Below are 23,824 nucleotides of genomic sequence, written 5' to 3' on the forward strand. Positions count from 1 at the left end.
TAAAAAAGAGAAGTAAATCATCACGGTAGGTCAATGGAATGACATTTACATTAAAAAGCAAATACCTAAATAAAATCAAATATGGCATAGTACGTAGTTTAATGTTAAAGTAAAAATATGAATAATTTAGTTTTCTTCTTAGAATAGTTCAGCAAAGTTCAATAGACAAACCCCTATAGGAAGTAGAAGAGAGGGATCCCTGGGTGGCGCAGCGGTTTAGCGCCTGCCTTTGGCCCAGGGCGCGATCCTGGAGACCCGGGATCGAATCCCACATCAGGCTCCCGGTGCATGGAGCCTGCTTCTCCCTCTGCCTGTGTCTCTGCCTCTCTCTCTCTCTCTCTGTGACTATCATAAATAAATAAAAATTAAAAAAAAAAGGAAGTAGAAGAGATTAAGAAAAAAAAAATGTTCCCTTTGTTTATCAAAACACATACAGCAAGTTGGTTCGAATGGCAAGTGTGCAAATTTTTAAATAAACAGATAAAGAAGATGAACACTTGTCTTTGGTTAACACAAAGGTGTGTCAGTTAATGATCGCACTGTTTTTTAAAATTCATAGTTCATATACGTATGAAGTTTCATGAGAAAAGTGAGAAGACAGCTGTACTTTGCTTTCCTGGAATCCATTAGCAAGGGGTCATCTCACCTGGAAACAGGTAAGGGATGCATAGGTACATGTACATAGATATATACAGATATAAAGTACATGGTTATATTGATGAAATGTATTTATATTTATAAAAGTATATTGATACAGTCATCTAATAAATATGATAATTTCCTATACTCACAAACATATGTAAAGATATATTACCCATACATGTTGATATTTATCAGTTTTGACCACGCAATGTCTGAATCCTATGTTTCAACTGAAGCCTGCCTGCCATCATGGAGTCAGGAAACCAGGTTCTTGCTTTCCTTGCCACTCTTGAAGCTAGGATGTTTCCATGAAGGAAAGATTGCCATTTGCCATTCAGATCAACCAACCCAGGCTTTGAGTCAAGAGTTAGTAATATAAAGGAGTGGAGTCTGAAAAAGGTTTCTCTGGCAGCGACTGCAATTTCTTTCTTATTTATTTATTTATTTATTTATTTATTTATTTATTTATTTATGATAGTCACAGAGAGAGAGAGAGAGGCAGAGACACAGGCAGAGGGAGAAGCAGGCTCCATGCACCGGGAGCCCGACGTGGGATTCGATCCCGGGTCTCCAGGATCGCGCCCTGGGCCAAAGGCAGGCGCCAAACCGCTGCGCCACCCAGGGATCCCTGCGACTGCAATTTCTGCAGGATTAAGTTTCCTAAGACATACGGTCATCAGCATCTTGTGCCCATGGCCACAACGTGCTTAGCATTAGTGGCAGAATTGTGCTGGCCACACCAGGTCTGAAGCCTGATCTGGAGCAGGATTTCAGGCGGTGTCTCCTCCAAGCCTGGCTGTCCAACCCTCCCATAAATTCTGTGAACTCATCACCTTTAATAATCTGGTGTTTTACTAAATCAGCTATAATTAGGGTCTGTAGCTGCCTCTAAGAAACCTTGCTGATAAATTATAGGAGCAACCAGAGTGACTAACGTGGAAAAGAAAGTAGGAACGACAAAGTTCAGCTATTGGGAAAGCGAGTGGAGCCACAGGAGGGGAAGGGTTGTGATATCCAGTGGTGGAAAGAGGGGCTCAAATGAGGGAGAGAAGACACATCCACCAGGATTTTCTACTGCTATCACCTTGCATTGAACTTTTTTTTTTTTGGAAAGGGAGGGTGGAAGAGAGTCATAGAGAGAATCTTAAGCAGGCTCCACACCCAGCACAGAGCTCAATGCAGGGACCGATTTCACAACTCTGAGATCATGACCTGAGCCAGAATCAAGAGTCAGATGCTTAACCCACTAATCCACCCAGGCATCCCTCAGTGAACTTTTTACATCTGAAATATCCACGCATTGGGGGCAGAGGTTAGGTGAAAATGGAAGTCTGGAAGCCATGATTCTAGCAGGTTCCTGCAGGGATGGAAACTAGGCAGGACTAGGCATACGCTTGTCAAGAGAAGAAGGGAAAAATGTCAGTGGAAATGAAAGCCATGACATCTCCTCTTCATATAGTCCTAATATGGTAAATCAAGTTATTTCTCATTTGTTAGAAATATGCTCACATTCTTCTCTGAATAAAATGCCACAAAATGCCACTGATGATGTTGATCTAAGAAAATTTGTGAGAACACAGTGAGGCCACACCTGTGGCCTCTGACCCCAACGAGCTCTTCCTCTAGATACTTGTCTAACTTCTAAACATCTTCAAGTCCTTGCCTGAATCTCACCTGCCATAAGGTCCACTCTGATCCAGCTACTGAATGCTACCACCTGATCCCCTTATATCCATTCATCTCTTGAAGGACATCTGGGCTCTTTCCATAGTTTGGCTCTTGTGGACACTGCTATTGTCTGTCTCCCCTACCAGAATGTAAGCACCAAAATGGAAGTAATTTTTGTTTTCTTGCATATCCCAAACTCCTAAAATAGTTGTTGGCACATGATAGGAGCTCAATAAATATTTGTTCAATAAGGGGTGCCTGGGTGGCTCAGTGGTTCAGCATCTGCCTTGGGCTCAGGCCATGATCCTGGGATCCTGGGATCCTGGGATCCTGGGATCAAGTCCCACATTGGGCTCCCTGCTAGGAGCCTACTTCTCTCTCTGCCTATGTCTCTGCCTCTCTCTGTGTGTCTTTCATGAATACACAAATAAAATCTTTAAAAAATATATTTGTTCAATGAATGAATGGATATGGCTGAGATGAAATAAAGAGGAGGCAGGGTGACAGAGATGAGGTTGTTGAGATGACAAAAAGCCTCCAAGGTCACATGAAGACTCTAGATTTTATTCTGAGTGAAATGTAAAGCCACTGGATGATACTGAGTACAGAATACCTGAACGCAATAGATCAAGGGGAAAAAGCCAGTGGAGAAGTTGAACCTGCCAAAGGACTGATGATTAATGGAAGAGAACCTCAGAGGTCATTAATTAGAGATCCACATGTTCAGGTGTCCTTGGTCAGAAGAAGGCACAAAAAGGAAAGATGATTCTACACACGAACCACAAACCAGCTATCTTTTATGGTGTTTATTATCAGCCACCATTTTTGGGGTGGGGAAAATTACACTGTCCTGACAGTTATAATATATTTTTTTTAGAAATCAGCTTGGTTATGAACATGATACTTATAATTTTTGACTCAAGAATGAAGTACATAGTTTAGAAAATACTTTTTCTAATCTACAAGTTTACTTGTGTGTGACGTCCTCTAAAGGCATCAAAACTGAATCACATTTAGTGGTACATTTACACTAAATAGCATAACAGAAAGAAAATGAAGAACATTTTAGAGGGTATTCAAGAGGCCACCTTGTTTAGATTATTACACTGCTTGCAAAGGTGGATCAAATAATCAGGCTATGGTTTCAGGCTCAGGGGTATGAACATTACTCCAGGAATATTTTCTGAGTACACATGTAATATAATTAGCAGTGAGCTTTAGGAAGATTAATATGTTAGTGACTTGGAATGGAATTAAGCTGGAAACTGGACCTCAGCATGTTAATTCAGGCATTCAGAGTACAATTTTGAAATAAGATTTGGTAATTTGTATTATCAAATCCTGAGCCAAACTAATATTGGTTCAAATTGTAGTTCTATGACTTACTAGTTGTGTGGTCTTGGTTGGTTACCTAATTGGTACATCACTTACCTCATGTTTAAAATGGGGATAAATAATAACATTTAGGAGGGATGATTCAAGGATTAAGTGAGTCAATAAGAAGAGCACTTGGAACAGGGCCTGGTACTTTTAAGTGCTATCTAAGTGTTAGCTATTATTGTTGCTATTATTTCTACCCCCTAGGATGATGTTAGAAATACTTTCATGCTATATTTCTGCTGCATTCAGTCCCTTTAAAGGGATGGCCAGCTGATATAAAATAATTCAATCATTCCTGTAAACATTCAAGAAAACTATGATATTTAAATTTTTTAAAAAAAAATTTGGAGACACAGAGAGAGAGCGCACATGCATGTGCACAAGAGTGGGGAGGGGCAGGGGGAAAGAGAAAGACAGAATCTCAGCCAGACTGTCCACTGAGCACTGAGGCCAGGCAGGGAGGCTCAATCTCAAGACCCTCAGATCATGACCTGAGCCAAAATCAAGAGTAGGACACTTAACCAATGGAGCCACTCAAATGCCCCCAAAACTATGATATTTAAAAAAAAATTTTTTTTAAAGATTTTATTTATTTATTCATGAGAAACACAGAGAAACAGAGAGAGGCAGAGACACAGGCAGAGGGAGAAGCAGGCTCCATGCAGGGAGCCCGACATGGGACTCGATCCCAGGTCCCCAGGATCACACCCCAAGGTGCAGCCGGCGTTAAACCACTGCACCACCGGGGCTGCCCGAAAACCATGATATTTTAAAAAGCTACACTGATTAATATTTAGAAGTAGAAAAACTCAAAGTCATAATAGTCACTATTTCATGATATGGCAAGATTATAAAATTTCATATAACCAATATGGTTATATCAGTGTTGGTCATGCTAAGATTCATAAAACGATTACAGTTTGACAGACCATCATGGTATTTTACATTTGCCATATTCTCCTTAGTGACTCCATGAGATGGGCATTCTTATTTTGTCATTTGCCCAAAGAGGTAAAAGGCTCAAAGAATTTGGTAACTTGAATAAGGAATTAACCAGTTGTAAGTATCCCAGACTAGATTTGAATCCAGGCATTCTGACCTCTATATTTGTACTATATTTTTGAGGTTATGACAGGCAACTGAAATAATATGTAGTGATCTGCAAATCAAAATTTAAAACAGAATGACCAATTTCCAGGAATTATGCCCAAAAACTCTGTAGCAAAGCAAAATATTCTTCATCAGATCCTCAGTAATTTGATAATGTATATTTCACCCAAGATCAACAGATAAAATAAAATCATAATCAACAAGATGTTTTATAGAGTTCAGAACCCAAGAGACATGTTAGCATTCATTACCATTTTTGTGGAATCCTAGACTTGAGACTGCTGAGAGTCTCAAAGCACAATCAGAGGTTGGCTAACACTAGGGTTTTGTTAACTCAAAACTTAGGGGCAGAAACTGAGCAAAATTTCTTTACATAAAATACTCATTTCATATCAACTGTCCAGAGAGATGGGTGATAAAGCTGCAAATGAAAACTAAACTAAGACATTCATCTAATATCTTTTTATATTTGTTCATTAAATTTATTCAGAATATAATTGTTGAGTAATTTGGGTTCTAGGCAGCTGGGGATCCTATAGAGACCAAGACAAGCATTGCTCCTGCTGTTGGAGAGACTGTTCTGATGAAGAAAGCAGAAGATAGATAGATAGATAGATAGATAGATAGATAGATAGATAGATAGACAGACTAATAAAATAATCCTTATGAAGGAAATAGTGAGGAGAGTCAGAGAATCTAATCTCTAAGAGCAGAGTTAGGGAAAGTAACTTCAGACAGAGCAAGCCTAAAAGATCTATATTCAAAAATGACATTCAAGCTGACTAAAAAATGAACAAAAACAAGGAAAAGGGTTCCAAGCACAGAAAACCTGCAGAATTCATCGGCAGGTGCACATCTCCAAAGAAACTATGTAAATGTTCCTTTCTCTCTCCTAACGTCTTCTGATACTTCCAAATCTGTTTTCATTTATGCACTTCATTCATGAACTTCCTTGAGACCATGAACAACATCTGGATCATCTTCATTACCCTGATAGTTCACACAATGCCTTGACATAATGGGCACTCAAAAAGATATTTGAGGGCCAACTAAATAAACAGATGAATGAAGGGTTAACAATTAATCTGGAAAGTTTCCTAAAAAGAAATTTTAAAACTTACGATTCAGGGTAATGTCAGCAAAAATGGCAGAGTTAAGGACTCCCAAAATTCTCTCTTTAAAATCAATGAAAATCTGATAAAAATTGTCAGAATCAACTTTTTCAGAATTTTGGGAATTAACCAAAGGCTTGCAGCAACCCAGGGAATGTTTATCCAAGAAAAAGGACTAAATCTTGGTAAGAAGAGCAAGCTTAATAATTAACTTGCCCTATTCCCATCCCTCTCTCCATAGGTCCATGGTAGCCTTGAAAAACCATAGCCTATAACCACAGTGCAAATAAGCAGCCCAGCAGCCAGCAGAGGGGATAGAATAAGACTGGAACTCTTCAAAACATCATTCCTAGGGAATTCTCATTATTTGACCTGTCTGGCAGTTCCCTGGAAGGTCCCACTTATAAGACTATCTTTATCTGACCTGACTTGGAATTCATACAGTGGAAAAAGTCTTTTCCCCATGGGTAGTGGCTGGAAACCCTTAAAGATAATTAACTTTCCAGCTACCCAAGGCAATAGATAACAGTTTGGACAAACAACAGGAAAACCAAAAGATTAAAATTGAATAGCCAGGGAATGAGATGTCCTAGGGGCTTTGAAAAGGTCCAATGTATTCCTGGGAATACAGAAATGAGTGCACTTGTGTAGCACTGCACAAACACCCAGGGCCTCATTCAGACTCAGGAAAGACCTAAGAAGGCTCTAAGGTCTGACCTACGGCTGACCTTGAGGTTCCATACGAGTAGGAAATGAAAGTTAAGGCAGCACTGCCAACTGCCTAGTTAAGTTTTGAAGGCATGCTCCAATACACAAACAAAATCCAAAACATGCAAATATAAGAGTCTTATTGGTTCTTAGTATAAAGAAACCTTTGTTCAACTATTAGCTGAATACTAAACTAACCAAGCAGAAACATATGTGGCCACACATGATAATATAAAATATATAGAATTAGTTAATGAAAGTCAATAAACATACAAACAAGAGCTGTGACAAGCAGCAACGCAATCCTGAGGAAAACAAGGAGAATCTGATTTCAGAGTTGCCACATTGTATTATTTAAACATTCAGTTTTCAAAAAAATGCAAGACATGCAATGAGAAATATGCAATAATACATGGAACAAGAAAATAGAGACCATACACAGGGGAAAAAGCAATCAGTAGAAACTCCCTGAAAAAAAAAACAGATGTTGGACTTACTAAAAAAAGAGAAAAAAAAAGACTTTAAGATATTTTAAATACATTTAAAGACTTTAAGAAAAATTATGTTTAAAGAACAAAATAAAAAGTATTGGTAAAAAGATATAAATTATAAATAAAGATGAGGACAGAAAAAAATGAAATAGTAAATAGAAAAGTGATACAAAAAAATAAAATCTTTGAAAACAAAACTGACGATCCTTTAGCTATACTGACCATGAAAAAATGAGAGATTACACAATTATTAATATCATGAATGAGGAGATACTTTTCTAGTGATTTTACAGAAATAAAAAAAGATTGTGGTCAATAATATGAACAGTTATATACAACAAGTTAAATAAACTAGGTGACAAATTACTTAAAAAAGACACAAACTACAAAACTGACCCAAGAAAAAGTAGATAATTCTCACTTTGGCTGCACACAGAGTAAATTTGGAACAATAAAGAGAAGATTAACATAGTCCCTGAGTAAGGAAGACACGCAAATTCATTCAGTGGCCCTATTTTTCTGAGGATGTAATGTAGAGCTTTGGTGACCAGTTAACAACACTGTATTATGCATATGAAAGTTGACAAGAAAATAGATCTTGGGATCCCTGGGTGGCGCAGCGGTTTAGCGCCTGCCTTTGGCCCAGGGCACGATCCTGGAGACCCGGGATCGAATCCCATGTCGGGCTCCCGGTGCATGGAGCCTGCTTCTCCCTCTGCCTATGTCTCTCTGCCTCTCTCTCCTTCTCTCTCTCTGTGTGTGACTATCATAAATAAATAAATATTTTTTAAAAAAGGCAAAAAAAAAAAGAAAATAGATCTTAAAGGTTTGCATCAAAAGAAAAAAATCATAAATGTGTGATAATGGATGTTAACTAAATTTACTGTGGTGATAATTTCATAACATATGCATATATTAAATCATGATATTGTACATCTAAAACTAATACAATGTCAGTTATATTTCAATTAAAAAAGGAAATATAGACCTGTAACAAGTAGAGTGATTTAATTAATCAAAAACTGCTCTCAAAGAAAATCTCTTCACCAGATCACTTCACTGGTGAATCTATCATATGATTAAGGAATGATTAGCATCATCAATCCTTTGCAAACTCTCCAAGAAATATAAGTGAATACTACTGAAGTCATTCTATAAAGTCAGAATTATCCTGATTCCAAACCCAGACGAACATAAGAAAACTTAAGATTGATATCCCTAATTAATATAGATGTAAAAATTCCTAAATTTCCTTAGTAAAATACTAATAAACTGAATCCAAGAACATAAAAATTATATGTGTTTTATGGATATAAATACATATACAATATAGATATTTTATATCCATAAAAATTGTACGTATTATATCATATGACTACATAGCATTTATCTCAGGAATGCAAGGGCAGTTCAATGTGTGAAAATCAATTAATGTAAAACATCATGATACAAAATAAAACATTATGCTAAGTGAAAGAAGCCAGACACAAAGGACCAATTATTCAATAGCAGCTTTTACCCTTAGCCTTATTTTATAAGAAAGTTGAGCAACATGCCTGGAACAGACTAGTGGTGACTGTTGAGGCCACAGAGATGTGGCGAAGTGTCTAGGTCACTAAACACATCTCCTAGAAAGAAAAGGTGATCTTATAAAGCATTAAGAATGGGAGAATCGCCATATTGAGTCAGGTTCTTGTTCCATGCACTCTAATGTAATTTCTTTGACAAGATCCTTTGTATGGGCACATGGATATCTCCTTTGATATCTACCTCCAAAGACTGAGTAGCCTCCTCTCACATCTAAATTCCTGAGCTACATCTTAAACATGAATTGATCTAAATTGCTTCCGTATAAACACAGCAAAAAACATGATACTTTATGTAAATTGTTTTCAAGTCTGCAAGAATCATAAACTGAAAGCATTTATACGTATGGACTTTTTGCACTGGTATTGCTATTTGAAGGAGCATTTGTCTGTCAGGGGAGAACAGTGGGTTCTAAAAATAAACTAGACTGTAGAAAAAGAATAAAGGTTTCATCTTTTTCCATTGAACTATGTTCAAGAGTTCAAGATTCAAGTATTAAAGACATTCAAATGAATGTAGCACTTCTGTTGTAACCTTTGGGTTAGACAGGCTGCCTGCATTATCTCCGTGATCCCATAACTACTTCTTGATTTCCTAAAGACCAGGACTTTGGAGAACCCTAAATGAGGAGAAGACTCTAAAAAAGAAATGGTAAAGTCGGATATGTAACAATCAAGGATGTATTCCCTTTTATCATCTGTAGACATGCAGGCATGCACATTTCTATTAGCTTTGTAGAGGTTAAGTTCCATGAAGGTAAGTAGTTTTCTCTTTACTTCACTAATGTATCACCAGAATCTAACTCATCAGCATTGTTGATACTCAGTGATTCCGATCCTCACCATTTCTATGAGATAAGATTCAAGGCTCAGAGACAGTATGGTTTAGATAGTCATGTTGATCAACCCAATTTGCTTTTTGGTTTAATTCAATAAGAAGCAGTAGAAAGTAAAGAAAAACTTTCAAATAAAATATTCTCAGCAATCATGATGCGGTGGGGGGAGCTGTTAATTGGCATCATATCTTTTGTCCTACCAGTATATTGTTTTCTTCCAAGTCATTTATTATTCTTTTTATATCAGAATACACAATTTGACATATTTAGGTTTTTCAAAGATGCTACTTCCAAACAGGTCAAGTCATGCTAAATAAATAAGTAGTTGAATGCTCTCTGCATTCAAGCTTATTTCTGCTTTTCATATATTTTTAAAAAGATTTTATTTATTTATTCATGAGAGACACAGAGAGAGAGAGAGGCAGAGACACAGGCAGAGGGAGAAGCAGGCTCCCTGCAGGGAGCCTGATGTGGGACTTGATCCCAGGACCCCGGGATCACAACCTCAGCCAAAGGCAGATGCTCAACCACTGAGCCACCCTGGCATCCCTATCTTTGCTTTTTAAAACAGATGACAACTGAAGAGTCCAAATTTGAACTAAAAAAAAATGCAAGGTAGCAATCCTCATCTACAGTTCTAATCCCTCAAATCTCTAACTTTTAAAACAATTGCTTTAATGACAAAACCTTACCTGACATCTGTGTTATGTCATATATACACCATATTACTTTTTACAAAATCTAGAAAATCTTGAGTTCCAAAAATAATTGAGGGGCAAGTGATCTGAAGAAAAAGTCTGTGTGTGTGTGTATACATATATATATACACACACACACACATATATATTTTTTAAAGTGGAGACATTAGGCAAATCACAATCTTTCCAGCATTTATTTCATGATTTGGAAAGTTAAAGTTAGGGTTAGGCTAGACAACCTCTGAAATCCAGGACAGTAATTAAATTCTAGGAATGTACCCGATCATTTTATACCCTGAAACACACAACAACTTGTGTTCAATTTTGGATTCTGTTTAATTTCTGTAAGTTTCTGGGCAGTTAGCTTTGCCTGTTACACGTGACAAGCACACATTATTAGATATCTCTTCAACTATGTAAGTGAATTCAGGTTTAGTACCTGCTGTGCCAAACACAGAAGATACGCCTTCCATAATGGTCTTGTGGATACTGGGATGAGAGAGGACAAATGCAAGGGTCCAGAACGCAACCTTAAAAAAACAAAACAAAAAACACGAATCAAACAATACAAACTTCTTTGAAAATGAATAAAAGCATCTGTAGTATTAGCTATAAACATGAAAAGAAACCAGGAAAATGTTTAAATTAAACTTAAAACCATGTTAGTACAGAGAATTTTTGAAAACCACTAGATTTTATGTACAAGAGAGATGTTATATATACCTCTGAGAGGTCAAATCTATAATTTTATTCTGTCACTATAGTTTAACTCTGTTGTTTATACAGATTAAATTATCTTTGCTACAAAATGAGGCAGGATTTTTTTACAAATGCATGTTATAAAATATTATATATGCATACATTAAATATTCAGAAACAATGAATTATGACATTTAAAATGTTTATCCAAATTAAAATATTTTTTAAAATTTGCTTTTCATGAAATAGAAATAAATGAGCAAATCATTTATTTATCATTGCAAATTCTCTTTAGATCAAAGAAAACTGTTTCATATCTTTCCTCACTGTGGTATTACAAGGTAAAATTATACTGCCATACATCTCAAAAATTAACTTTCCACTAACTTGGGGAGGTGTTTTTCCTTCTATTTTTAGGTTGCACAACAAAGGAACCTATATAAAATCAATAAAAGAAGTTTGGGTTTCCCTTTTGTCTTTTCTGGAAACATGTATTGGAAAAGAAATTTCATCTAGGAAAATCAGTCCTGAAAGACTCAGACAATACTTAATATTTAAAACACTTAAGTTTTTTTTGTCTCTTGTGAGGCAACTTTAAATGTCTTTAAATAATCCCAATACTCCCCTCTGTGGTCAAAAAAGGAAGAGCAACTGTCTGAAGGGAAGCCCTCAAGCAAGCCAAATTTCATACTCCTCATGGTTTTCCCCCCCGGGGCATGAAACCTGACAATGCCAGCGTAAATGTGGTACTGTGTACATAAACAGAGTGAATGGGAGAACCATGGCATGGCCACCACCGCCTGGAGAGCCTCCTTCTGTGGCATTATCCAGTTTACCAAAGACTTACCCTAGAGATCATCCAGTCCATTTTACAGTAGAAGAAACAGGCTCAGAAAGCACTCTTCTCTTGTCTACCCACTCAGGCCCCTTCTACTACTAACTATGGATACAAGTGCTAAATTACTGGATTTAATTAATAACCACTCCATACTCAATTCATCTTATTTAAAGGGTCAGAGTTCTTATTAGGGGGAAAGAGAGGTTAGTGATAGCACACAGATTTTCAGTTGTACAAAAACGGTTCAGAGTTATTATACTAACAAGTGCTTAGAGTCTTAAAGATTCACAAAAATTGGGTAATACTTATTTTTTATAATGAACACAGGGAATTCAGCTAAATTATAAATGGCTGCACAAAGGTGCTATATATCATTTTTAAATTTGGTAAAAAACTCAATTACTTTTTCAAAAAGAAAAGTCACATAAAAGACAGTAATGAGTAAATACGAAATTTACATGTATTACCAAAACAACAAACAAGAATAAAGGACCTTGAGATCTTTGTGCATGCCCAGGTAAAAACTGCTCCCCAAGGTGCCAATTAGTATTTTGCCGAAGAGATCAAGTCCATGCCGAGGGCCACTCAAGAAGGGGAAGAGGGACCTGGCTCACTTAACTTCACAAGCAGCCACTGCAATCCTTTTGGAGAGGTAAGAATAAAGGAAAGAAGGGACAAGGAGGATACCCCTGATCTTATAGAAGAAGATGAAGCGGGTATGTTTTTCAGCATCAATTATTCCTCCATGCAAAGAAAGACTTAACAAATACTGATGGAGTCTCTATAACACATTAGTCTTCTACAATCATGGTAAACACAAATATGTGTCAGATATCATTCCTGCCCAAAGAACTTTCATGTCTAATTGGGGATATGAAATACAGTCAGGAGGAAAAAGAACTCAGTGTGCAGGCAATGGGTGTAACAGACAACACAGGCTGTGGGAGCTGAGGGTAAGGTGGGGTGGGGTGGGGTGGGGGTTATGGTCAGTACTGAAAGGATTCAGAAAGAGCTTGGGAGGAACAATACCAAAGATAAAAATGTCAGCAGTGAGACTGGTTCTGGAAAAAATGTTCCTAAAAAGTTTATTTGGCAGGAATCTCTTGGAACTTGGAAATGGTTTTCCCATACAAATGATTTTGCAAATTATGGTTAATATTTTGGGCTAGTCTACCAAAATTCACCTCAACCATAATGGAGCCTTCTGGAGACCTGTCTTGTCCCAAGCCTATCTGAAGCCCGAGCTCTGAGTTCCAAGGGCCTTGAGGCAGAGCCCAGAATGGGAGAAAAGAGAAGACATAGGCATGAAGAAAGGGCAGGTCCCATCACCTGTCCCTCTGGCAGGGCTTTTATTCTCTAGGCAGAGGCGGGAGATCACATAGAAGCTGGACAGCAGTGGCTACTCCTACCCTGAGGCATTGTTTTGGAAGTCAGGGCAGTTTATTATTAATGGGCCATTGAAAGCAACGGCTGCAACAATGGCCTTAATTTTTATAAAAGACAAAATCTGACATTGAGCACCTTCTTTGTTCCAGGGACTGTGAGCCACATTCCATATCTTAAAAATACAATGCTCATGACCATCCTCTGAGGTAGATAACATTAATCCTATTTTATAGATAAGAACACTGAAGTTTGGAGAGGTTAAACAATTGGTTCACTTGTCACCCAGCACTGGGATTTGGCCTTGTGCCTGACTCTAAAGCCTTTCCAGGGTCTCTGCCTGCACACCAGCTGTCTTTTGGAGGTGCCAACAAGAGCCAGCAAGATGGAACTTTCATCAGACACTTTCTTTCTGAAATTAATGATTTAAATCCTTTCAGGCAAGTGCCAGGAACAAATTCCAAAGAACTGACTTCCCCTGAGTCAGATCAATGGGGCTTTGTGTCCCTTTCTTCTGGAGGATCTCTCTAATGAGATCTTGAAAATTAATCCTGTGACAGGAGTGGCTGTTTTGTTGCTGCTTTGGGAGCTGTTCTGACATTTGCCTTTTAATTTTGCTATAGCTTAATCAGTATCCAAGAAAACTATGTAAGGAGAAATCAGGGCATAATATCAGAGGCATATAAAGAAGGAGAAAGGATTAGAAATTTTTATTTGCCTGTGCCAGATGAAGTACATATGGCTGACACACGTTTGAGCAGAGACCAGAATTTCTATTTCTGCTTTCACCCAATCAGTTTTACAACACATGAAAAGAAACTAGACTATCAGTACTTACAAAGCCTTCACTTAGGAGGAAGGAGAATTTAATAATACCTAAAATATCTTACTTCTATTTGTTAGAAGAAACAAAGAAAATGGCCACATTTATCATTAGAGATGGGCTGAATATTCCTGTTTAGTAGAAAACAAATATGTGAAAAAGGCTACCCTTTAATTCCTCAAATAATGTAAGTGCAGCTTAAGCTAATGTGAAATCCTCACTAATATGCATCAAACAAGAAGTGGCCAACATACCACATGGCTTTAATCTAGTTCATAACAGCTTTAAAAAGAAACTGTTAAAAAGTCTCTGCTCTCCTTAGTATTGTGAATTCCAATGTCACCATCTCTATTCATGGGGAACCTACAGGACCAAGATGCCAAGTAACACAAACAGGAATGGTGCACAGAAGGAGAATGGGTGGAGGCGGGGGACAAAGAACTACTACTATACGCTGGGTACCAGCTGGGTTTATCTCACTGAATCCTCACAACCACCTTGTAGAGAAAGGAGGGTGGCCATTCATTAAATACTCAGGTCCTAGAACCATATCAGGAGTTGTATTATCCCTTTGTTACCCATAAGGAAATGGAGGCTGAGGGTTTAAAGATCTCCATGAGGTTCTATAGCTCTGGTGCAGGGTATCTTGATTCAAGCCCCATTCCATCTCAGACTATCCATTTTCCTACTCTCTCTCCAATAAAATGTTAGAGTCAAGACTTCCTCATCTTTGCAGCACCAACACTAAGCATGTTTGTTGCCTGACAAAGAAAGTGCTCCATAGGCAGGTGTTGTCACAACTGACCCCAGAAAGCAAGCTTTACCCTTAGCCTGCTATAAGCTGCCTTGCAGAGGGCAGAATTTACTTAACATCTCGGCTTTGCCTCCTCTGTGGTATTATTAGATTTCACTCTGCAGTCAGTTTTGTTTTTCTATCTCACAACCAAATCCACTGTAGCCTTTTTCTTTCCCATAATAGAGAATTGAAAAGATTGGAAAAAAAAGGAAAGAAAAATGAAGGAAAAAATTGAAATTGAAGTAGACAGAAATGTAACCATTCCTTGACTTATACTTACAGGGACAGCATTTGACAGAGAAGCCCAAAGTAGTAAGAGCCCATAATTGGGGCTCTTTTCTTCCTTTCTTTCCATCTCTACAATATCCAGCATAGTCTGCATCAGTGTCTGTTTAAAAGAAATACATATCATCAAACCACACCTATGTGACAAAGACTGATATTAATAAACAAAGACCATGCAGTTTTCCTTAATCTCAAATATATTATTTCTGCCATTCCTACATTTGCAGCTTGAGGTATGCTAAGGGATTTATATACTTACTGTTGCATAGTAATTAGGAGTTGGGACTCTCTAGCACAACTGCTTTACTGCATTGGTTCAAATCCTAGCTTAGTTTTTTTCTTTTTTCTTAAAGACTATTTTTTAGAGCAATTTTGAGTTTAAAATAAAATTGAGAGGAAGGTACAAAGACTTCCCATATAACCCTTACCCCCACACATGCATAGAGCCTTCTCTATCAATATCATTCACCAAGATGGTATTTTTTTTTATAGCATGGATCAAGGACACAGACACATCATAATTACCTAAATTCCATAGTTTACCTTACCATAGTTCATTCTTGGCATTTAAACTCTATAGTTTTGGACAAATGCATGATGATATATATCCACTATTATGATGTCATGCAAATTATTTTCACTGCCCTAAAAATCCTCTATGCTCTGCCAATATATCTCCTCCTTCCTTCCCCCAAAATCACTGATCTTTTTCTTTTCTCCACATCTTGCATTTTCCAGAATGTCATATAGTTGAAATCATATATTATGTAGCCTTCTTAGATTGGCACCTTTCACTTATTTATGGTCCCTTAATGTCTTCTCATGGTTTGATAGCTCATTTCTTCTTAGTGCTGAATAATAATATCCCATTCCCTAGATGTATAGTTTACCTATTTACCTAATGAAGGATATCTTTGGTGGCTTCCAAGTTTGGCAATTATGAATAAAGCTATTATAAACATCCATATGTAGGTTTTTGTGTGGACATAAATTTTCAAATCATTTGGGCAAATAGCAAGGGGCACAATTACTAGATTTTATGGTTGAGATTATGCTTTGCTTTGTAAGAAACCATCAAAGTGTCTGAACCATTCTGGATTCCCATCAACACTGAGTGAGAGGTCTTGTTGCTCCACGTCCTCACCAGCATTTGGTGGTGTCAGTGTTCCAGATCCTGGCCAGAATAAGTGTAGTGGTATCTCAGTGTTGTTTTCATTTGCATTTTCCTGATGACATATGATGTAGAGCATCTTTTCATATATTTTCCATTTTCTCTCATGGATTGTGTTTTTGATGTTATATCTCAATAGGTATGACCATACCCAAGGTCAACTAGGTTTTCTCCTATGTTATATTCTAGTAGTTTTATACTTTTGTATTTTACTATCCATGAACATAAAATATCTATCTACTTAGTTCTTTGGTTTTGTTCATTAGAGTTTTGTAGCATTCCACATACAGATCTTATATACCTTTTGTCAAGTTTACACCTAAGTATTTCATTTGGGGGGATACTAATGTAAATGGTATTGTTTTTCTAATTTCACACTCCACTCTTTCATTGTTGGTACATGGGAAAGCAATAAACTTCCAAATATTAACTTGTATCCTGCAACTCTGCTATAATAGCTTGTTAGTTCCAGTAGTTTTTTGTTGATTTTCTTGGATTTTCTACATATATGATCATAACACCTGTGAAGAACAAGTTTTAAGTCTTCCTTTCCAATCTGTGTAACTTTTATTTCCTTTCTTGATTTATTACATAGGACTTTCAGTACTATGTTGAAAAGGAGTTGTAAAGGGGGCATCTGGGTGGGTCAGTGGTTGAGGGTCTGCCTTTGGCTCAGGTCGTGATCCCAGGATCCTGGGACTGAGTCCTGCATCAGGCTCCCTACGGGGAGCCTGCTTCTCCCCCTGCCTATGTCTCTGCCTCTGTGTCTCATGAATGAATAAATAAAATTTAAAAAAAAAAAAAAAAAAAAGAAAGAAAGAAAGAAAAGGAGTGGTAAAGAGGACACCCTTGCTATGGGGTTCTGGTACCAATTTCTACTGTGTGTGTATATGTGTGTGTGTGTGGGGGGGGGGCGAATTCCAAACAACAATAAGCAATACTCAGGACACTATCTGAGTAAACTAAAATTCAACTCAGTTTAGTACAATTCTGACTCTATCTAACCAGAAATAACATGAGGTTCTACAGGTTAAGGGTTTAGTCCTACAAGACTATACTCTTACTCCAACCTCCCACCTGCCCTTCAGACACCAGTCACAGCTCAGGTGACTCACCTGTACTTCAGACCAACTGGCCACAGATCGGAAGTTCCAACAACCTCCTCCCTGGAATTCAGATGCCAGCTGCAAGTCTATGCTGTTATCAGTATTTCTGACTGACTGGCTATATAAATCAGTTTGTCGGGATCCCTGGGTGGCGCAGCGGTTTGGCGCCTGCCTTTGGCCCAGGGCGCGATCCTGGAGACCCGGGATCAAATCCCATGTCGGGCTCCCGGTGCATGGAGCCTGCTTCTCCCTCTGCCTATGTCTCTGCCTCTCTCTCTCTCTCTCTCTGTGTGTGTGTGTGACTATCATAAATAATAAATAAATAAATAAATAAATAAATAAATAAATAAATAAATCAGTTTGTCATGACCCCTTCCTCAGGTTCAATTAATTTGCTGAAGGGACTCACAGAAGTCAGAGAAACATTTTATTTACAGGATTACCAGCTTATCATAGAATGACAAAGGATACAGACATCCAGATAACCATACATAATCATTTCATTTATATATAAGCATACACAAGTGTGGATGTACACATATATATATATATACACACACACACACACACATATTTTTATCTGAATACATTGTTGCTATTATAATTTGAACAAATTGTCACCTGTTAGATCAATTAAGGAAAACAAATTTTTATTTCCCCTTTACTTATTTCTTTGATGCTCTTCCTTTCTTTATAGCTCTGAGTTTCTGACCTATATTATTTTTCTTCTCTCTGAAGAACTCTCTTTAATATTTCTTGTATGGAAGGTCTACTGACAACAAACTCCTTCATTTTTTGTCTGTGAAAGCCTTTAATTCTCCTTAGCTTTTTTTTAAAAAAAATATATTTTATTTATTTATTTATTCATGAGAGACAGAGAGAAAGTGAGAGGCAGAGACACAGGCAGAGGGAGAAGCAGGCTCCATGCAGGAAGCCCAATGTAGGATTTGATCCTGGGACTCCAGGATCACAACCCTGAGCCAAAGGCAGGTGGTCAACTGCTGAGGCACCCAGGGACCCCCTCTCCTTCACTTTTAAAGGATAATTTCACAGGGTACAGAATTCCAGATTGGTGGGGTTTTTCTTACTCACTATTCTTTTAGTATTTCACTCTACTGTATTTTTGCTTTGCATGGTTTCTAAGGAGAAGTCAGGTATAATTCTTATCTTTGTTCCTCTATAGGTATGGTGTTTTTCCTTCTGGCTTCTTTAGGATTTTTTAAATCTTTTTTTTCTTTTTGTTTGTTTTTTTTTGTAATTTAAAAATGATATGCTAAGGTGTAGTTTTTGGAATTTACATGCTTGGTGTTCTCTGAGCTTCCTGGATCTATGGTTTGGTGTCTGACATCAATTGGAAGAAAATTCTGTCATTATTGTTTCAAATAGTTCTTCTGTTCCTTCCTCCCTTTCTTCTTCTTCTTCTAGTATCCCCTCCCCACTGTATGTATGCTATACCTTTTGTAGTTGTCCCACAGTTCCACAGTCTTTGGATAGTCTATCCTATTTTTCTAAGTCTTTGTTCACTTTGCTGTTCAGTTTTTGGGGGATTCAACTGATATATCCTCTAGAGATTCTTTTCTCAGCTGTACCAGTCTACAAATAAGCCCATCAAAGGCATCCTTCATTTCTGTTACAGTGTTTATTATATATAGGATTTGATTTTGGTTCATTCTTAGGATTTCCATCTCTCTGGTTATACTGTCCACCTGTTCTGACATGCTGTCCACTTTATGCATTAGAGCCCTTGGCATATTAATCACAGTCGTTTTAAAGTCCTAGTCTGATAATTCTAATGTTGGCCTGTTCAGCTTTCTACTTGTTGTTAGGATGGAGTGGCAACTTCCAAGATCCTTATGTGTGGAACCAGAACCTGGCTTAGTTGTTCAAGGCCCGGGCAACTTTGGACCAGTTACTTTAAGCTCTGTGTCTCCATTTTGTCATCTATAAAATAGTTATAACATAGTACCTACCTCATAGGATTGTTGTGAGAATTAAATCAGTTATCACCTATAAAGTGCTTAACACAAAACTCAGTACATATAATCATTTGGACAAATTTTGTAAATAAACCCCTGGGTTTAGGAAAATGCAAGCAATATAGAAACAAAGATATCTGGAACATTCCAGAGAAAACCCTTCCCTCATTTGCCATGAAGATTCTTAGCCTATATACCGCGGAGAAAGCACTGCCACACCAGGATAGAGTATAAATACCACAATATGCAGAGAACAGGTATTTGACTAGAATGGCACCAATCAAGATCAGAGCCCCATCCAAAGCTACCTAGGATTTTCCTCAGGTCATCACACAAATTCCATGAAAGCTTTCTTTTCACTGGGAGGTTTTCCAGTCATGCTTTTGTCAATAGTCATTCCCCATCATGGGGAAGAAATTCAGACACTGTAACATTTTCATTAAGTTACTCATGTATGTTGAATCTTAAATAACTTGGGTTAGGTGATAAAAATAATGGTAGCTAATGTCTAGTATTTGCTTGCTAAGGTAAATACTATTTTAAGTGCTTTACAAGTATTTAACCATTTATTCCTCACCACAATTTGAAGAAGTAGATACTATTATCACCTTCACCATTTTACATTTGAGGAAACTGAAGCACAATTAAGTTAGGGAACTTTGCCAGGGACAGGTAGCTTTTCTGTGGTTGAGCTGGGATTCAAACCCTGTGAGCCTGGCCCTGGCTCCAGAGCCCACACTCTTAGCTCCTGTACTATCCTGCCCCATGAGAGATACAGTCCACAACTCTCCTGGATTAGGGATTAAGAGAACTGTATTGTACCATCACGAAGGAGTTTTGCTTCAGATATTATAAGAATTAACTATTAAATCATTATTGGGGCAACTGGGTGGCTCAGTGGTTGAGCGTCTGCCTTCACCTCAGTGTGTAATCCTTGGGCCCTGGGATCGATTCCTACATTGGGCTCCTTGCAGGGAGCCTGCTTCTCCCTCTGTCTATGTCTCTGCCTCTCTCTGTGTCTCTCATGAATAAATAAATATAATCTTTAAAAAATAAATAAACTGGATCACTATCAGAGAAAATACATGATGAGAGTTACTTACAAAGGCATGTAATGTTTTAAAAGTGATTAACCACTCTAATCCTCAGCTTTCTGGTTTTAATAAGCTCCAGTTTTCCGGGTATTAGAGTTGTTGTGAAAAGTAAATGAGTCATGAATTTGTGAAATGTGTAATACTAGGCCTAGCACAGAGTAAGCTCTCCATAAACATTAGTGATGTCTTATTGTTTTTGTAACAATGGATTAGCAAAATTATAAATTATTTAAGTATAAATTTTATTTATGGCTAGTTTTTATCATACAACGTAAATTGGTACAACACAAAATTTATATCTCATGGAAAATCCTATACATGGATTTCACCCTTTGGATATGCTATTCTGTAGATGAAATCTTAATTTTATTATTATTATTATTAATTTTAAAGATTTTATTTATTTATTCATGAGAGACACAGAGAGAGAGAGAGAGGCAGAGACACAGGCAGAGGGAGAAGCAGGCTCCATGCAGGGAGCCCGACGTGGGACTCGGTCCCAGGACTCCAGGATCACGCCCCGGGCCAAAGGCAGGCGTTAAACTGCTGTGCTACCCAGGGATCCCGAAATCCTAATTTTAAATGAAAATACTAGCTTAATACATATATAGAATAATGAGGGAGAAATTATCACACTTAATGTTTATAATTTGATAAAATGTGTAATATTTCCAAAAAACAAAAACTTCTTCCAGTCTTCTGCTTAACTAGGCCATTGAAATCTACTTACACAGTAGAAGACAACAGAATCTTTTATTTTCTTCTTAGAACGCATTTAAAAAAAAATGGGTACAAAACACAAGCTCAGTGTGAACACTGCTGGAAGAAACAGAAGTGATACACAAGAAAGTGAAAACTGCTCATGAATGATCAAACTGAGTTCTACCCCAAAGTCTTAAGCATTGGATTAGCTTCAGCAAAATCCAAAATCTGTCTTTACTCAAATATAGAGTTAGAGTACATATGATCAAAAATGACTCATTTTTTCACAGTAGGAAAAAGAAATGCTACTCTAGAAGTACTGTCAGTGGAAGGTTTTAGCTGGGACATTAAAAACCCTGTTTGCTAGGCCCATAGATTACAGATCTAGCTGGGATCAGCTTTTATACTCATCTTTACCCCTAATCCTGAAAAATTATGCAAGTGAAAATGTGTTCATCTGGGTCTGTTTATAAAATAGAACCTTTAGATGAAACATTTATCAATGAAGGGCATTCCAGAATATCTTTCTATTCCCTTTAGTTAGGGAGATACCTAACCATTCACACATCCCTTTTGTCCTAAAGTTATCTTCCTCTCCAGTGTTAGAGTTGCTCATGAAAACTTTTGCTATAATAATGTAAAGTAAGCCAAGAAAAATGTTTGATACTATGTATAAATAATAAAAGGTCTTATTTTTAATGATAACCACATGGTATAAACTGTTAGGTAGTCCTCACTACTCTCTAACTGCTTCACAAATATTAACTCATTTAATCTCACATTCTATGAGGTAGGTGTAGAACCTGAGTGAAGAGGCAAGGTGCCATGCCCAAGGTCATGTGACTGGTGACTGGATTTGAGCCTGTGTTCAGACCAAGTGAATCCCAGCCTCTAATGCAGGGAGGTCTGGAGCATCAGGTAGTTTTCAAAAACTCCTAGAGATCCTGATGAGCAGGCAGGGTCGAGAATTTTGCATTATACAAGGATCAGAACCTCCTGGAAGGCCTATGAAACCACAAATTTGGGGTGCCTGGGTGCCTGTGCCTTTGGCTCAGGTCATAATCCCGGGGTCCTGGGATTAAGTACTGCATCAGGTTCCCTGCATGGAGCCTGCTTTTCCCTGTGCCTATGTCTCTGCCTCTCTCTCTATGTCTCTCATGAATAAATAAATAAAATCTTAAAAAAAAAAAAATAAAAGAAACCACAGATTGGTAGGCTCTACCCCAGAGTTTCCAATTGAGTGGTCCCCAGGCAATGCTGGTACCATTGGTCTAGGAACCACACCTGAAGAACCAGAGCTAGGACACTTGGGACAGTGGCTTCCAATGTATTGCTTTTTAAATTATACCTTACTATCTCCTTTTATTTGGAGACAGAAATAATTAGTGGTAATAGCATCAAGAACAAAGTCTATTTTGCAGAACTCTGTTATCCTTGTCTAATGAGCCATAACTCCCACCTGTCACTGTTGACAAACCTGTATAATATTTAAATCAATAAAAACTTCAACACCTTGTTATATGTTGTTGTCTAGAGTCTTAGTTTTTCCTTATGTGGAAGACCATCAATACCTACTTCATTTTTGGGAGGCTGTTTAATAGAATAATGTATGCAAACATCTAACACAGTACTTGACACAAAAATGTTACCTAAATAATCTCATGATTTTTAGCAAAAAAAAAATTGATCATAACTTATTACTGTTTTCATCCCATATATTTTAGCAAAAAAGCTAAGGTATACTTACCATGGAATTATCTTTTGCAGATTTGTATGTTTTTATATCTGGAATGTTTTTCTCAAAAAGTGCTAAAAGCCACTTTTTGGATTTTGACCAGTTTCTAGGTGAGAAAAAAAAAAAATATGTGCATAAATGGATTTGAAAGCACTTCAGGAGAAACAGGTCATGACATTAAAGGGGAGAATATGGAATTATAATTATTTCTCCAAATTTCTTCTTCAGTTTTTCTAGAATTTCATGCAAGGTCTACCTTCAGACTTATTAGTCCACAAGGAAAATCGAGGGGGCAAGGCAGCCACATCTTAGTGGGGTTTTTTTTGTTTTTTTTGTTTGTCTTTGCAAATAAATGTTTGAATTCTTCTGCGATTGGCATTGAATAAAAAGCAAAAACAAACAAACAAACAAAACAGATCCCAGGACCTGTTTGTTCTACCTTTACTCTGGCTATTTATCTGTTGCTGGAGGATGAAAATTAGCACAGAGACCCCGTGCTGGCTTAAGCCAGGTAAAGCAAACTAGCTATGATCTTTTTAATATTTTCTGACCAGTCACTACTGCAGAGCAACTGCTAAGACATTTAAAAATCATGTGTTATTTTGCATTGGAACCACTGAGCCAATTCTGAAAAATACATTTGACCACACCTCCTTTTGCCCTAGAGAAAACAAGGACCACAATGTTTGACTCTTAAGACTGTTCAGACTTGATGGTTTAGCAGGGTTCCAAACTACAGCAATGAATGTGGTAATATTAAGGAGTAAATGGGATAAAAGCCCCCAAAAGAAATTGTTTCATTCTCATATCTTCTCTCTCTATCTCATTTTTGCTCCTCAAAATAAGAAAGGGAAAAAAGAAGTAATACATCTTTCTTCTTTGGTTCCTCCATCAAGTCACACACACCCCCAAAACAAACTGGTCATTAAGAAGGAGCGTCTATCTCTTCCATGTGGATGCTGTTCTACTTAGGACAGGGGAATAC

The 23,824-nt window shown here is 37.4% G+C and overlaps 1 protein-coding gene and 1 non-coding gene across 8 annotated transcripts in view; one reads left to right on the forward strand and one right to left on the reverse strand.

The window, feature by feature from the left end:
* The window catches only part of LOC112641685 (24-hydroxycholesterol 7-alpha-hydroxylase), an 89,800-nt gene that overhangs the window by 48,223 nt on the left and 17,753 nt on the right, over positions 1-23,824 (reverse strand). For all 7 annotated transcript variants that reach the window (XM_025418943.1, XM_049092141.1, XM_025418941.1 and 4 more), the window contains 3 exons: positions 22,852-22,945; positions 15,051-15,158; positions 10,671-10,761 (listed from right to left, as the gene is read on the reverse strand). In XM_025418943.1, the coding sequence (XP_025274728.1) occupies positions 10,671-10,761; positions 15,051-15,158; positions 22,852-22,945 (293 nt within the window). The remainder of the gene's footprint in view (positions 1-10,670; positions 10,762-15,050; positions 15,159-22,851; positions 22,946-23,824) is intronic.
* On the forward strand, positions 7,527-7,632 carry LOC112641899 (U6 spliceosomal RNA). The gene has a single exon (XR_003124883.1). It is a non-coding gene; the product is annotated as a U6 spliceosomal RNA (small nuclear RNA).

Source organism: Canis lupus, chromosome 12, assembly GCF_003254725.2.
Source record: "Canis lupus dingo isolate Sandy chromosome 12, ASM325472v2, whole genome shotgun sequence".
NCBI classification, from domain to species: Eukaryota; Metazoa; Chordata; class Mammalia; order Carnivora; family Canidae; genus Canis; species Canis lupus.